Raw genomic sequence first — 15442 nt, 5'->3', positions numbered from 1 at the left:
GTTTGTCCAACTTAAGGCTAAACATTTGTATAATGTTCAAAAATCAAACCTGAACCAGCTAAAGGGTTTTTCAATCTCTTAACAGAACCTTTTAAAACAGTCTTTCATCACGTCTTTGTCCGCGTGAGTCTTTTTAAATTGTACGTGAGGAAAACCATCGTGTGTACGGGCAGAAGTGCGCTCCTGTCTTTGTTGACTGTAAATCCTGTCTTTGAGAATATCCTCTCTGATGATGTGGAGGTGGATGGGATGCTGTGGATTGTTTTTGAGGCTTCGGACAGCTTTGGGTATCCCTCCTCGTTCTTTTGGCCCCGTACAGTTTTTGTGTGGTCCTGTAATCCTTGATCTCACAGCCCTCTTCATGAAGCTGCTCCTCATCTTCATCACTAGTTTTAGGATCAACTGAAGTTTTATTTCTGACATTTTGAGCTGCCATGAACGTAGAAAGATTTAAAGACCAGCTGAGGTACGTCTGCTCCACAGGTCCCGCTAAATGGGAGAGTCCACCTTTAATTACCAGGGGAGATTTAATTACCACTTTAAGGAGATTTAACACTTCAAGAGCTGTTCTCAGAATTACATTAAATAAGTCTATATTTATATCAAAATAGGCTAAATGAGACACTATTTTTACGGGAAACAGGAAAATAATGTCAAATTAGACATTGAGCACCCCCATGGTTTGAATGGAATGATCCACGTTTCATATGCAAATATTCAACTATGAGATTGGCAGTCGACTAAGGCTCGTTAGAACGAATCGTCCAATATTCCACTATTTGGGGTCACCCCTAATGTATATACATACATTTAACCCAAGTAAGAATCTAATGGAACAATTTCCACTTGTCTTGGATTAATATTTGACCAGGAGGAGTCTTTCTGTGTGGAGTTTGCATGTTCTCCCCGTGCATGCGTGGGTTCTCTCCAGGTACTCCGGCTTCCACCCAGAGTCCAAAAACATGCACTCCAGGTTAATTAGTTACACTAAATTGCCCTTAGGTGTGAGTGTGTGTGTGAATGGTTGTCTGTCTTTCCATGTTTTCCCTGTGATTGGTTGGCGACCTGTCCAGGGTGTAACCTGCCTTGCACCCAAAGTCAGCTGGGATATGCTCCAGCTCCCCGTGACCCAAAACAGGATACGCGGTCAAGATAATGGACGGGTGGTCTACAAACACAATTGCACACCAACAAGGCTAATAAATCAAAATAAGTAAATGAGTGTTACTGTATCAGTGAAATATCAAGATGAATGGAACACCTGCATCAACACATTATATAAGAAGGTTCAAGGTTCAAGGGCCTGAATTCAAACCCTGATATTTGAACTGTCACAAATATGAGCAGTTTAGTGTCCTGAGGAAGAAGCAGGATCGCTTTAAGAAAACTGCTGTGAGACCAAGCAACGCTGTCTGCTGTTTGACCTCTGGAGCCAGATTTAGTTTTTGACTATTTGATTTTTGCATTTAGTCAGCAAAGACTTGTTGATAATCAGTTACTAAAGATTATATCTGTTAATATTACTTCAGATTATTATTTAAAACCAGGGCTGCAGGGCTGCAGGTTGCAAGGAACCACTCTGTAAGTGAGTTTTAAATGTTCGCCTAATTCTTTTATGTTTGAAACACAAAAGAGTTGACTTGTATTGGGTGTAAAGAGTTACTAGCCCTTTGAGAAGAACTAACTAGCGCTAGCACTTTTCCATGATAAATAAAAATCATCCACTAGATCTTCAAATCTGCAGACGTGGGGAGTAAAACCGACCTTGGTGTTTATTAAGACAGCCTACAACTAGCATGCCTCCCTCCTAAGCTCCTTGTTGCACACATGTGTGCAGGGAATGAAAAACAGAGGAGGGGTTGAGTTGTATTTTATACAGTCTATGGGCTGAACAAGCTCTGAGCTCTGACTCCGTGACAGACCGGATATTGTTGTGACGTAACAAAAACACTGAAAACTGAAACGGCTCGTTTCAGCACACATTTAAAGAAAGGTGGAGAAATCAAAACAGGGGCAGAATGGATTCTTTTCATTCTCGGGGGGTTTGTAGACAGGGACACAAATTTCAGGTAGAGAACCATTAAAAAGTGCATGATATGTAACCTTTAACTGAAAATATAATTAAGACGATTCTTAATGATCCAACGCAGGATTAGTTGTATTCAGTTAAGATAATCTCAGACTCCTTTTTCTCTCTTGATTTAAGTTCCTTCCTCACAGCATCTAAGAAATGATACTCCAGTGACTTAGTGTCTGCTGGAACACTTATCGTTGAGCTCAGCAAAACTAATCCTCCAGATTTGTGGAGAGGAGCATCAGCAAAAATGAAGAAGAAGAAGAAGATGACCCATGAAATATTCAGCTGGAGCGTACCATCTACACACGACGGGGCGGCTCTGGTGGTGCCGGCCACTTGCCCGGGGAAGCAGGAGCACTTCACAGTTTGTGACCGCTCCTCGATTTTGTTCTTGTTGCAGCAGCGATGCAACGCCACCACCTCACAGGTTCCTGTCCGGACATGATGCGCTGCTGGAGACACAAGAAAGAGAGAAAGAGTAATCAAAAAAAGGAGTTGATGCAGAAGTGATACAATAGTCATATACATACACATAACTCTCTTTGTGCCCTTTTGGCTGTGCCTCATGTCTCTGAAGTTGCATTCATGCATACTCCACTTGCATCTTTTCCTCACGTCTTAGCTCCTCCAACTAGAGATGCAAGGAGAAATGCAAGGACATTAAGAAAGGGGGGAAAGAAACAAGGAAACATCCTCTTCTCTCCATCCATTTATAACGGTTCAGCTGATCACCACTGATCAGTCTGCTTTAACTGACAGACACTGACAGATACCAGTGTTGGACATCAATGAAACTTCATGATATCACTGGAGTTCAACAGCAGAAAAAAAGACAGGCCTTGAAACAGTCAATGATGGGTGCCTTGAAACAGATCATAAACATACATTAGTTTTTAAACAGTAAGTAGGTGATGAGCTAGATTTTTAAAAGTGTCTAATTGACTACTAAGAACAGTTGTACACTTAGAATATTGGGCCCAACGACTTCACAACCGCAAATGAGCAACACAGAGAGACTAATGCACGCTTTTATAACCAGCAGGCTGGACTACTGTAATGCTCTCCTTTCTGGTCTTCCAAAGAACACAATAAACAAACTGCAACTAATACAAAATGCAGAAGCTAGAGTTTTAACCAAGACCAGAAGGAGAGCACACATAATGCCTGTTTTAAAATCTTTACATTGGCTGCCTGTGGCTTTTTGTATTGATTTTAAAATGATTTTACTAGTTTTTAAGGCGCTGCATGGCCTTGCACCAGACTACATCTCAGAGATGCTTTTATTGTATGAACCAGGAAGGCCTCTCAGATCCTCCGGCTCCTCTCTTTTAGCTGTTCCTCAGAGGAGAACAGAAACATTTGGTGAAGCTGCTTTCAGCCACTATGCTCCTGAACTATGGAACAGCCTGCTGGAGGATCTGAGAGGCGCTGATAGAGATACTGAGACTTTTAAACGTAAACTAAAAACATATTTATTCAGTCTGGCTTTTATATAGGGTTTAACAATTTTATTACCTACCTCCTACTGTAATATTGATTTAAATGTTGCTTTATTATTTTAGTAATTTTAACTGTTAGCTTATTCTATTTTTATGTATTTATTCATTCATGTATTTATTTTTATTTATCTACTCAGTTGTATTGATCTTTTTAGCCTTAGTTTTATTTTCAACTCTTATCCTTACCTTTTAAATCTATTTATTTTAACTATTGTATCCTTAATTTTGATGCTTTAGCTTATTTTAATTACACATACTTTGTTTTTGGTGTGCATTACTCTCTATTTTATTATATATTATTTCAATTTTAATTGTAATTATTATTATTTATTATTATTATTATTATTATTATTATTATTATTATTATTATTATTATTATTATTATTATCTTCCCCTAATATGTCTTGCCATAATTTTATTTCTGCTTCTTTCTTGTGTTTCAATCGCTGTAAAGCATTTTGGGTTGCATTTGATTTGTATGAAAGGTGCCCTATAAATAAAGCTTGATTGATTGATTGATTGATTGATTGATTGAGCCTCAAATGTTCTTATGAATTCTGGGGCCCCTGTTTGTCATTGGCTCTTAGAATCTTCCTACCTGGCGCCCTTGAGTGAGGACAAAATATGGAATGTAACTTCAAAATATTCAGTATGGGGTCTAAGCGCGCCCCATGTACTGAGGCTATAGTCCACGTCGCAGAGGTTGCTGGCTCAAGTCCCAGCCTCAACCATTTAAAACTGCAGTTTCTCGAGTGTCCGCTTGAGGCTGGCTCCAGAAATACTGGAAACCACATACACACCCATTGAAAAAAGCCGATCTTTACAGCAGAAATAAACATGTTTTCTTAAGATATTAAGATTACGAGTTTTCCATTATGACAGGCACAGCTGACTTGACTGACAGGCGGGAACACTGTAGCTGTTGGCTGGGAGGCTCAAAGCCCGCCTCTTTACGTCACACTAGCTCGACAGCAGTTATGTTGACTTCAGCATTTCTAATATGGCACCGATTGGCTTCAAAACAGAGCTTCAAAGACAGATGGTTGACGTCACAGATACTATGTCCTTTATTTATACAGTCTATGGTCTTCCCCCACTCTCTGCTCCCCACATTTCCTGTCTCTCTTCAGCTGTTGTATCAATAAAGGCGAAAATGCCCCAATAATATAACTTAGCCTCCTCACCGTACCTCATGCTCACTTGACCTCCATGGTCTCTGGAACTCTTTACCACAAACCATCTGTAACTTAAACTCTCTTCCAAGTTTCAAATCCCACCTACAAACCCATCTTTTTAGAAATGCATATTCACTATATACACGTGCCTTTTATTGCATTTCATTATTCCATTCATAATGTTCTTTTTTATATTGTTATGTTGTTTGTTTTATCGCATACTGTCTTCTCTTATATTGTTTTATTGTTGTTGCATTTGTAAGATGACCCTGAGTGTTCTGAAAGGCGCCCATAAGTAAAATGTATTTAATAATGACACATTATTTTAGGTGGAGATGGCCGTGTTGTTCTAAGCAGGACACAAAATTAACAGACTGCAGGTTGTTACATGTTCAGGTGTTTGCTAAATAGTGGGAAACCGTTATCATGTATATTTCATTAGAGTTATTTTAGTGCACACCTTTGCAGAAACAAGCAGCTGTTCACACAGGAGCAGAGCTGACCAGCATCCCTTTGGATAAACTTTATCTTTACAAGAACCTCATATAACCCCACTTCAATATAAAACAAAAAGAAAGTCTCCTTAAGAGAAGTTTTTTTTTTCTAATGAAGCTGTAAATAACAACATTAATTAAAGGCAAATATTATAGAAAATGTATTAACTTTTAAAAATAAGAAAACATTTTTTTATAGAATTATTATTTTATTTTTTTTAATAAATAATATAGAAAATCCTATATGGGTAAATGTGTGATAGCCTGATAGGTCAAATATCAGCATGATGATATTGGCCTACAGAAACACTACCAGTCAAAAGTTTGGAAACACCTTCTCATTCAAGGGTTTTTATTTATTTTAAGGATTATAAACACTGTAGATTAATACTGAAGACATCAAAACTATGAAAGAACATATATGGAATTATTGAATGAAGGAAAAAGTGTTAAACAAAGCAGAATATGTTTTATATTTTAGATTCTGTAAAGCAGCCCCCTTTTTCCTTCATGACAGCTTTGCACACTCTTGGTATTCTCTCAGTCTGCTTCATGAAGTGGTCTCCTGGAATGGTTTCTAATGAACATGAGCCTTGTCAAGAGTTCATTTGTAGAATGACTTGCCTTCTTAATATGTTTGAGACCATCAGTTGTGTTGTTCAGAGGTAGGGTTAGTACACAATGGATAGCCCTATTTGACTACTGTTGTAATCCAGATTATGGTAAAACCAGATTATTTCATAGTTTTGATGTCTTCAGTATTAGAAAGAAAGACACTTTATTAATCCCCAGGAGGGGAATTCAATTTTTCCACTCATGCTATTTTTGGACATACTACACATACAGTTTTTGGTATATACATAGAAATGCACACACATGCATTGAACATGCTTGGGGAGAGATGTCAGAGTGAGGATACTAGCGTCAACCAGCGCACCCAGTGCAGTTGGGGGTTCGGTGCCTTCCTCAAGGGCAACTCGACAGTGCCCAGGCACGTGAACCAGCACTTCTCCAGCCACCAGTCCACTTGCCAAGCTTCGTCCATACTGGGACTTGAACCGGCGACCCTTTGGTTCCCAAGCCACCCTATGGACTGAGCTACTGCCACCCCCACATTAATCAACAATGTTGAAAATAATTACAATAAATAGAAACCATTAAATGAGAAGGTGTGTCCAAACTTTTGAATGGTAGTGTATATCAGTCAGGCTGAAAGTTTTTCTTACTGTTCTGTGTTTTCTGAATATTAAATAAAGGAGGGAAAGTCGATTCCAGAGGCATCGTGATACACAACAGCTGCTGCACACCTCTGCCAGGTTTCATATCTTCCCATTCTAGCAGCTGATTTCATCACAGTTAGTCTCAGATGTCGGTTGTTACAGCAGCTGGAAAGTGTTGCTGTCCACTAATACAACATGCTGAAGTGAAAGCGTAATTATCTGGGTTTGGTTGAGCTGCCTCAGTACAGACGGTGAGGGAGGATCGCACAGAGTCATTTCGGATTTACTGTTTACCGCTGCTGCAGGAGAAAGAGAGTCTCAGCAGAAGGACACCTCAAGAAAATGTCACAAGCAATTAGAAGAGAGAGGAGCAGCTCAGGCTCTAAATAATTCAGACAATGGAGCATGATCTGGAAATTGGCTCCAAATACTGCAGAGCTGTGCTTTTCCCATCACATGTCTGAGGTTTTTTTTAAGAGCTGCTTTTTGTTGTGAGAGATCTGGAGCAGGATCAGTTCCAGTCATTGAATATATACCTGAGATATTGTTTATTCAAAAGGTAACTTTTTTTCCCCCCAGAAGATTAAGGGAATGTTCCTTGCTTTGAAATGCCAGTATGTGATAGGCTACCTCAATTACACTGCTTAGAGCTGCAGCTTGCACTAAATGGTCTTAAAGGAACACTCCACCAATTTAACACAGGAGGATAATGCCAAAAAGAGTACAATTTGGCATGACAGAGCAGTTTTAGGGAATTCTGTTAAGTCTCAAGTTAGCACAAGCGTCCACAACAGCGCTGTAAAGAAGTTCCGCTGTCATCACACCTCCATATTGATTCCACACAGCCCATCATTGGTGTCCTAGTGTGTGATTTCACATTGCATTACCGCGTTGCAGAAGCACGGCAGCTGAACACACAGCAGGAGCTTCACATACACACACACTCAGACATGCACACACATAGAACAGTGCTCCGCTTTACCGTCTTCTCGTCCTCTGTTGGCATCCTTACCTTGGATGGCAACACAGCAGTCCCACCATCACACCGCTGTGATATTCATTTATGGGGCATTTCAACCGGAGGAACTTTACCCCGGAACTAGGGACTTTACCCCTGAACTACGTGCATTTCGACCAATGGAACAAGGGTCTAAATTTAGTTCAGGGGTAGATAATCTCCCCCCTAAAAAGCCCCTGCTAGGGGGATAGTACTTTCCAAAAAGCCCCGGGGCTTTTGGGGGGCAGGGCCTGCGATGCTGAACGTGTCTGATTGGTAGATTAACAGCAGTGTTTTTATTCCGTCCTCTGTCCACAATAACATCACACACATCTGTGATTCACTTGATTTCTCTTTTCTTTCATTAGTTTTTATTTGTTCTATCTTTTTTGTATGTGTGTGTACTTTTCAAAAGAAGAAGCTGTGATTCTCTGATTTAGCAGCTTGTAACAGTAGTCTTCTCTCAGCCCACCGTGAATGCGTCTCTCCCGGTGTTACGGCTTTAAAAGTGACCCTGTAAACTTGAGACCTTCAGCTGAATGTAACAGTGTTTGTGGAGTTTACACAGCTGTTCAAACACAGAGGGAGTTTTAAGATTCAATATCCTCATCAGATATTAAATGATCGTCTAAAGACGTTTTTGAGGGATGCATCCGGCTGAGAGTCTCCAGTTAACAGGGTCGCTGTTTAAACCAAAACACCGGCCGATCTCTGCCACGGCTTTTTGAGTTCAAAAGGATTTTAAAGCCGTGTTGAAACGTCTTTGCTACTCGCGCTTATCTCCTCTCACGTGTTGATTCAGTGAATCCATCTGTGATGAAATATAGCACCATCTAAAACAGCGCCAGCTGAGTCTCTTCATGCTAACAGGCTAACTGGTGTTTTGCTTATAATGATACCTGCCTGTCCGTCTGCTTCTATGGTGTCATCTGTGATGAATGGCATTCATCTTTGTTTTACTGCCCTCTACTGGTCTGGTGGTGTAGTGCATTTACTTTTTATTTCCTCCATAAGTCACTGGCCTGATTTGCACAATCTACCAGGGACTTCAGCCCGCTGTCTAAACGCAGACAACAATGTGGGCACAGGAACCTTGGTCGAAATGCACCTATTGAAGGCGAGACAGTACAGTGTCATTAATATAAAAAGGGCAACAGATTGAGTTTACACATCCAGAGGAGTTTTCTTTTAACATACAAAAGTTACATTTAACATTTTTAAATACATTATTTTAATGCAAAAGTAATTGCATGGACTAATGTTCTAACCCTGGATAGATTCTGCTCTGTTTACACGAGCATTAACTTGCTAGCAGACATTCTTTCTTGCTGTTGCTGACCTCTTGATAAACTTCTCCAGTGTCAATCCATTCCTGACCAGTGGCAAAGTTCAGTACAGTTTGGCAGGAGAATGGATAGTTTTGTCTTTGTGTACAAGATACAAACAAGCCAACAGGGCTCACAGGAACAACTGTCAGTGGTGCAAAAGGTGGACAAAAAACCCAGAGTACCTTTAAAGTTATACAGTAATCACAGTTGTTTCATGATACTCAGACAAGACTACATTTTGAATATCACAAAGACGGCAGTATTTGGATCAATCTGTGATCAATTTAAAGTTATACATTTCAAGATATGGGAATTAACCGATCAATTGGTTTACAAAGGATTAAGTCATGGAGTTGTACTATAGGAAAGTCAATTTCCAATGTTCTGGGAGGTTTCTAAATGTCTTTTATTCCTGATAAATGTAATCTTGTTAAGGCTTACTCTACCACTGTTTTGCATCAATATTGTGCCTAGAAGTTGATAAATTGTCACATCTTCTTTCGTACCTACCGTAAAAATCTGAATATATGTTGCACTAGTATGCAAGACATCGCTGATATTTTAGATGACAAAAAAAGGCGTGTCTTACACCCTTAATTGTACGGTACATAGGGAGCTCAGTCAAGGGAAATGTCACTTTATTTGCACAAATAACTCACTTAATTTGCCCGTCAATGTCACGTGTACGCAAGTGCCCAAGGCGGGGATTTTCATGAGTGGGGAGGGTTCCCTTCAAACGCCCCACTTTAAAAATGAAAACTTAAAATTGTTAGCCTGAAACTGGCCTGTTGCAAACTACATCAGAGTAGTTATCTCAACTACCTGTGTTCAACAACTGCTGCCTTGAACATTAGCTAGCTACCTTGCAGGTGTGAAAACAGTGCAGTAAAGTGCAGTAACAAAGCTACATTTTCTGAACAAACAATAATAAGTTGGCACAACTTTCACTTCTTAGTTTGTAGAACTCAAAACTTTAAGTTACACTACATATGAATAAGAAGTTATCTCAACAAAAAATAACAGTTGGCTCAAAAGTAAGATTTCTAGATAAACTCAAAACTCAGTTGCCTTGAAATTTTGAGTTTTCACAGCTTTTTCCTTTTAACAGTGCACTCCAGTCTCTTGTCACCAAACAGGTTGAGCTGGACTACGTTGAATGCTGTAGCCGGTAGTGATGGGAATTCCAGCTTTTTTTAGAGAGCCGGTTCTTTTGGCTCGGCTCACTACAAAGAGCCGGCTCTTTCGACTCCTGTGTGGCTCCTCAGATTTTTTCTTTTTTAAATTAATGTATGACCTAAAATAATGTAAAATTACATGTAAAATGAGTTACTAATGTAAAAAACATACATTATATAAAATGTTTATTATTCATAAGGCTTTATTTATATACTCAACATGGAGCAGAGTTCTAAAAAAATAATTGTAAAGTACAAAAACAAGACTCATCTCAATTAGACAAAAAGGTCCAATCTCTGATTGTATGTATATTATTTATAAACTTTTAAACATCTTCATTAACAGCAGGTTCCCTTCACTGTCTTTATTCTTCACTTATTGCACTAATGGATAAACAGTTCTAATGTCCATGACCTGGATGACTGAGATCCTTCACAGACACTTCTAATGTGCCTTTGCAGGGTTTTTGTGGACCCTGATTGATGACACTTTCACCTTGCACAGTCTACACTCTGCCCTTAAACAGTCTATGCCTTTTAAATGTGTCTAAAGTTTACTGTTTCCTGCAGTCACTCGTTTTCTCACCTTTCCAGTGCGTTCTCTCTGTCGCGCATGTTCTCCCTCTCGTCTCCCTCCTGTTGGTGTGCTCACTGTGCTGTGTGTGTCTGTAACCTCTCACCTCCCCGTTCTGCTCAATGTAGACACGTGATTGGTCAAGACGCCACCATGTCTTGACCAATCACGTGAGGCTTTAACAGAAAAAGACGAGAAAAAGCTCCTAGTCAGGAGCCGGCTCCCGTCATTCACTTCAAAGAGCCGGTTCTTAGAGCCGGATCATTCGCGACCTACACATCACTAGTAGCCGGTTATGCTAAAGCGGGCAGTGCTAAGTTGCTAGAACAACCAATAGCTGGAATCAAGAGACAGACAAAGGTTGTCACAGTTTAACAAATAATCTGACCTCCTCACTCCCTTTCCTCCAAGTGGGCTCCTTTTTAATCCTGATCCCATAAAACACAGGTAGTGACACAAAGTTCAGGGAAGTAACCAAATTGTCCTATATACAGTTGTGCTTATAAGTTTACATACCCTAGCAGAATTTGTGTTTTTTTTGGCCATTTTTCAGAGTATATAAATGATAAGAGAAAAACTTTTTTTTCACTCATGGTTAGTGGTTGGGTGAAGCACAATTTTTATCAAACAACTGTGTTTACTCTTTTTATATCATAAAGACAACAGAAACTACCCAAGAAATCATACATTCTGCAAGGTATGTAAACTTATGAGCACAACTGTATTCCCAAAGTTACATATACTTAAGGTACTACTTTATTCCATTATCATTAATTCACTTTATTGACTGCCATATTGGTTATAAGTTCATTTTGAACCACTGATATCAGTATCAAAGGACGCCTAGTCACTCTTGCCCTACATGTTTATTTCAGAGTGTTATGAATTTTGGTTTCATTCTGTCTGTAATAACACAGCTTCAAACACTAACTTGTGGCTGCTGGGACATTATATAAGCTAACAGCAGGTAGAAAATGATAAGTCAAATATAAGACAGAAGGATGGGAAAGGGAGAAAATTCCATTTTGATTATGCTCTTTACTCGTCTCTAGACTAACCTCCTCTTGATTCTTTATACATCAATGATAATGCAGGTGGATACTTAAAATCGGCATGATACTCACTCTTGCTCTCCCGCAACAAAGGAGATGTGAGGAACAAACACACAGCGAGCCGAGCCGCTTTAGATGAAAGAGAAGTGCTGCCAGTACCTCTCTGAAGGACACGCTTCACATTGAGAGTCTGTGGTTTCTCTGACTGGATTTAGAGTTGTACGTGGAAGCCTGCTTTGCTTCCCCTGCCAGCATATACAGAGAAAAGCATTTCACGTGGGAATCCCACAGCCCAGCTTTGGATCTGCTGCACAGCTGCTGTGACGGAGAGGATCCCCCCAGCGCTGGACATGCTGCCGCGGTGGTTGTTTAGTGGATTTTGTGTCAAAGTTTTATAAGACTGGTGTGATGCCAGGGTGTATAAATAACAGAATTCAGTTTGTCCTGTTGGCACGGTCGTTAAGAACTCACCATATGGACGCTAAGTCCCCAGTTAACCTTTTACTCTACCCAGGTGGAGCCCTGTCTGCTTCTCACCTGAGGCTAGCCAAAAAGGCAAGATGCCATAAATAAATAAAGGATTCCCTGCATGAAAAATACAAGGAATATTTAACAGAGAAGGTCTCACAACCTGAGACTGTGAGCAGTTCTGCAGTGCAGACATTTACTGTACTTTTAACTCTTATGACCCACAACCCAATGCAGAAAAAATGAACTCACTATCCATACATGTACATTTGTTTTCACTGCATGCACTGAAACATACATTTACAAAACAAATAATGGAAAACACCTGAGACTAACTTGATTTGTGTTGGTTTGAAGCAGACTTGGGAGCAGGAACTTGGCATGTCTATACCCGATGGCCAATGGGAGCAAACCCTTGCTCTTGTCCACACAGCTTTGCTGTGTGCCAGACACGGTCTTTTGCAGTGTAAGGATATTTTCAGAGAACACTACAAAAATACTCAACTGGCTAAAATGTATCCGGACTCTGACGACACCTGTAACAGATGCAAGAATTCACCTGCTAATCACTCCCATATGTTCTGGTCCTGCCCGCAACTACAAGGTTTTTGGAGTCAAATTTTTTGACACATAGGGAACAGTATTTCACACAGTCCTTCTCCCTGACCCACTCACTGTCCTATTTGGAGTCCCACCCTCTGGAGTGTCCAACCTTTCAGCGACCAAACGGCATGTCTTAGCCTTTATGACTCTGCTAGCTAGATGCCTCATCCTGTTCAGGTGGAAGCACACACTCCATCCTTCCCATAACAGCTTGCTCAGGGAGATCCTTAGTCATATTAAACTTGAGAAGATCCGATTCTCACTTGCAGGTTCAAGAAGTTATTTTGAAAAGACGTGGAGGCCCTTCAAGGAATACCTAAACAAAACAACTGTCCACCCAGATGAAGCTTAGTTGCCCCCCTTCCCCTCTCTCTTTCTGTCTGTCTTTGTTTTTTTTCCTTATGTAAGTAATGAGGTTTGGGTGGAAGGAGCTTTGGGTCATGGTCATGAAAAGGCCAGTAAAATTGTTGTATTGTGTTGTATTTAAAGGTGACATATCACGCTTTTTTCATCAATATATATTGGTCTAAGAGGTCCCCAAAACATGTCTTTAAAGTTTATGCTAAAAAAAACACTTTGAAATCAGATTTTGGCGTGCCTGAAAAGCCCTCTTCTTCAGTCCTCCTCAGAACACTCTGTTTTCTCTCTGACCACGCCCCCTCAGGAAGTGGATGTGCCTCCGCGCTCCAGCACGTTGATCTAATGTTTACATGTTGGCTGAATATACACGGCTGCTCAGAGATCGCGTTACTTCAACCCTCTGAATCTGATCCAGAATCTGATCCTGACGGAGAGGCGCCTGTAGCAGGACCTTTCTGAACGATTGGTCACAGATTTAGTGTTTCTTGTTGTTTTTTTTATCAGTATGTAGACGTGTGTCTTGGTACACAGCTACGAACATGTAGCTATGTGGCTATGCTAACTAGCGCTAGCACTTATCCATGATAAATAAAAATCATCCACTAGATCTTCAAATCTGCAGACATGGGGAGTAAAACCGACCTCTACCAGAAAGGCAGCAGGACCTTTCTGAAGGATTGGTCACAGATTTAGTGTTTCTTGTTGTTTTATTTGTCAGTATGTCGACGTGTGTCTTGGTACACAGCTACAGCTAAAGCTACGAACATGTAGCTATGTGGCTATGCTAATTAGCGCTAGCACTTATCCATGACAAATAAAAATCATCCACTAGATCTTCAAATCTGCAGACGTGGGGAGTCAAACCGACCTCTGCCAGAAAGGCAGCGGGACCTTTTCTGAAGGATTGGTCACAGATTCTGTGTTTCTTGTTGTTTTATTTGTCAGTATGTAGAAGTGTCTTGGTACACAGCTACAGCTACGACATGTAGCTATGTAGCTATGCTAACTTGCGCTAGCACTTATCCATGATAAATAAAAATCATCCACTAGATCTTCAAATCTGCAGACGTGGGGAGTAAAACCGACCTTTGTGTTTATTAAGACAGCCTACAACTAGCATTCCTCCCTCCTAAGCTCCTTGTTAGCACACATTTGTGCAGGTAATGAAAAACGGGGGAGGGATTCAGTATTATTTTATACAGTCTATGGGCTGAACAAGCTCCGAGCTCTGACTCAGTGACAGACCGGATATTGTTGTTACGTAACAAAAACACGGAAGTCTGAAGCGGCTCGTTTCAGCACACATTTACAGAAAGGTGGAGAAATCAAAACAGGGGCAGAATGGATTTTTTTCATTGTCGGGGGGTTTGTAGACATGCCAGGGACACATATTTCAGGTAAAGAACCATTAAAAAGTCAATTTTGCATGATATGTCACCTTTAAACAAAACAACTGTCCACCCAGATGAAGCTTAGTTGCCCCCCTTCCCCTCTCTCTTTCTGTCTGTCTTTGTTTTTTTTTCCTTATGTAAGTAATGAGGTTTGGGTGGAAGGAGCTTTGGGTCATGGTCATGAAAAGGCCAGTAAAATTGTTGTATTGTGTTGTATTTAAGTACTGTCATTGGTGCACACACTCATTATGTCTACTTTTTTACACTGTCAATGCTTACATGCACTGTAATTACAAAATCAATAAAACGAATTGTGAAGCAGATTTGTGTGGGTTTTGTTTCTTTCTGAAGGTTTATTTAGTCTAATGAGTGTCCTGAAATGAGTTTGGAATGGTATGGCTTATGTCCTTTAAAGTAGCTTTAAACTGCAATTCAGTCCTTCCTGACAAGTCAATTAAATGTAGAATGAAGGTTTGAATTATTTGTTCTTCAAAGAAAAAAATACAATCTGTAAGGAAGCGACTAAAAATAACTAACCCTGGAAATATTCTTAGAAAGTTGTTCTCTAAGTGCTGGAGTGTCTGTCTTTTTGTCTGGGGAAGCAATGAAAGTATAATGATGTTTTTCAGAGTTCCCCTTTTGGTCATAATTCTATAATGAATATCTAAACAGGGCAGGTTTTCAACTCATGAATGCATGGCCAAAAAAAAAATCACAATTTATAATAAACTTTGAAAGAAACACATCACTAAAGTAAGGAAAGGCAAGACAAGCCTATCACTTACTTTCTCTCTCCCTGTCCCATTAAAGTTACTAACCTTAGATCTGTCTGGAGTCCCTGAGCTCCCTTGTCCCGTAGGTTCCTGAGTCACTGCAGTAAGTGGCCTGCTATCCGTCTCCCCACTATCATCTCTCTCTCTCTCTTCATCTCCCTCTATCCCTCTCTCCAACTCGGTCTCAGCAGATGTGTGTCTAACATGAGTCTGGTCCTGCTGGAGGTTTCTGCCTGTTAAAGGAAGTTTGTCCTTG

The 15442-nt window shown here is 40.2% G+C and overlaps 1 protein-coding gene across 4 annotated transcripts in view; it reads right to left on the bottom strand.

The window, feature by feature from the left end:
* LOC117804716 (chemokine-like protein TAFA-2) overlaps positions 1–15442 on the bottom strand; it is a 154079-nt gene that overhangs the window by 25371 nt on the left and 113266 nt on the right. For all 4 annotated transcript variants that reach the window (XR_004629234.1, XR_004629235.1, XM_034673043.1 and 1 more), the window contains exon 3: positions 2374–2529. Coding sequence is in view for 2 of the 4 variants with exons in the window: in XM_034673043.1 (XP_034528934.1) it covers positions 2374–2529 (156 nt within the window). In the remaining 2 variants the exon portion in view is untranslated. The remainder of the gene's footprint in view (positions 1–2373; positions 2530–15442) is intronic.

This window comes from Notolabrus celidotus, chromosome 21 (genome assembly GCF_009762535.1).
Source record: "Notolabrus celidotus isolate fNotCel1 chromosome 21, fNotCel1.pri, whole genome shotgun sequence".
In the NCBI taxonomy this organism is placed as follows: Eukaryota; Metazoa; Chordata; class Actinopteri; order Labriformes; family Labridae; genus Notolabrus; species Notolabrus celidotus.
This window is presented reverse-complemented; position numbering and strand designations above follow the sequence as displayed.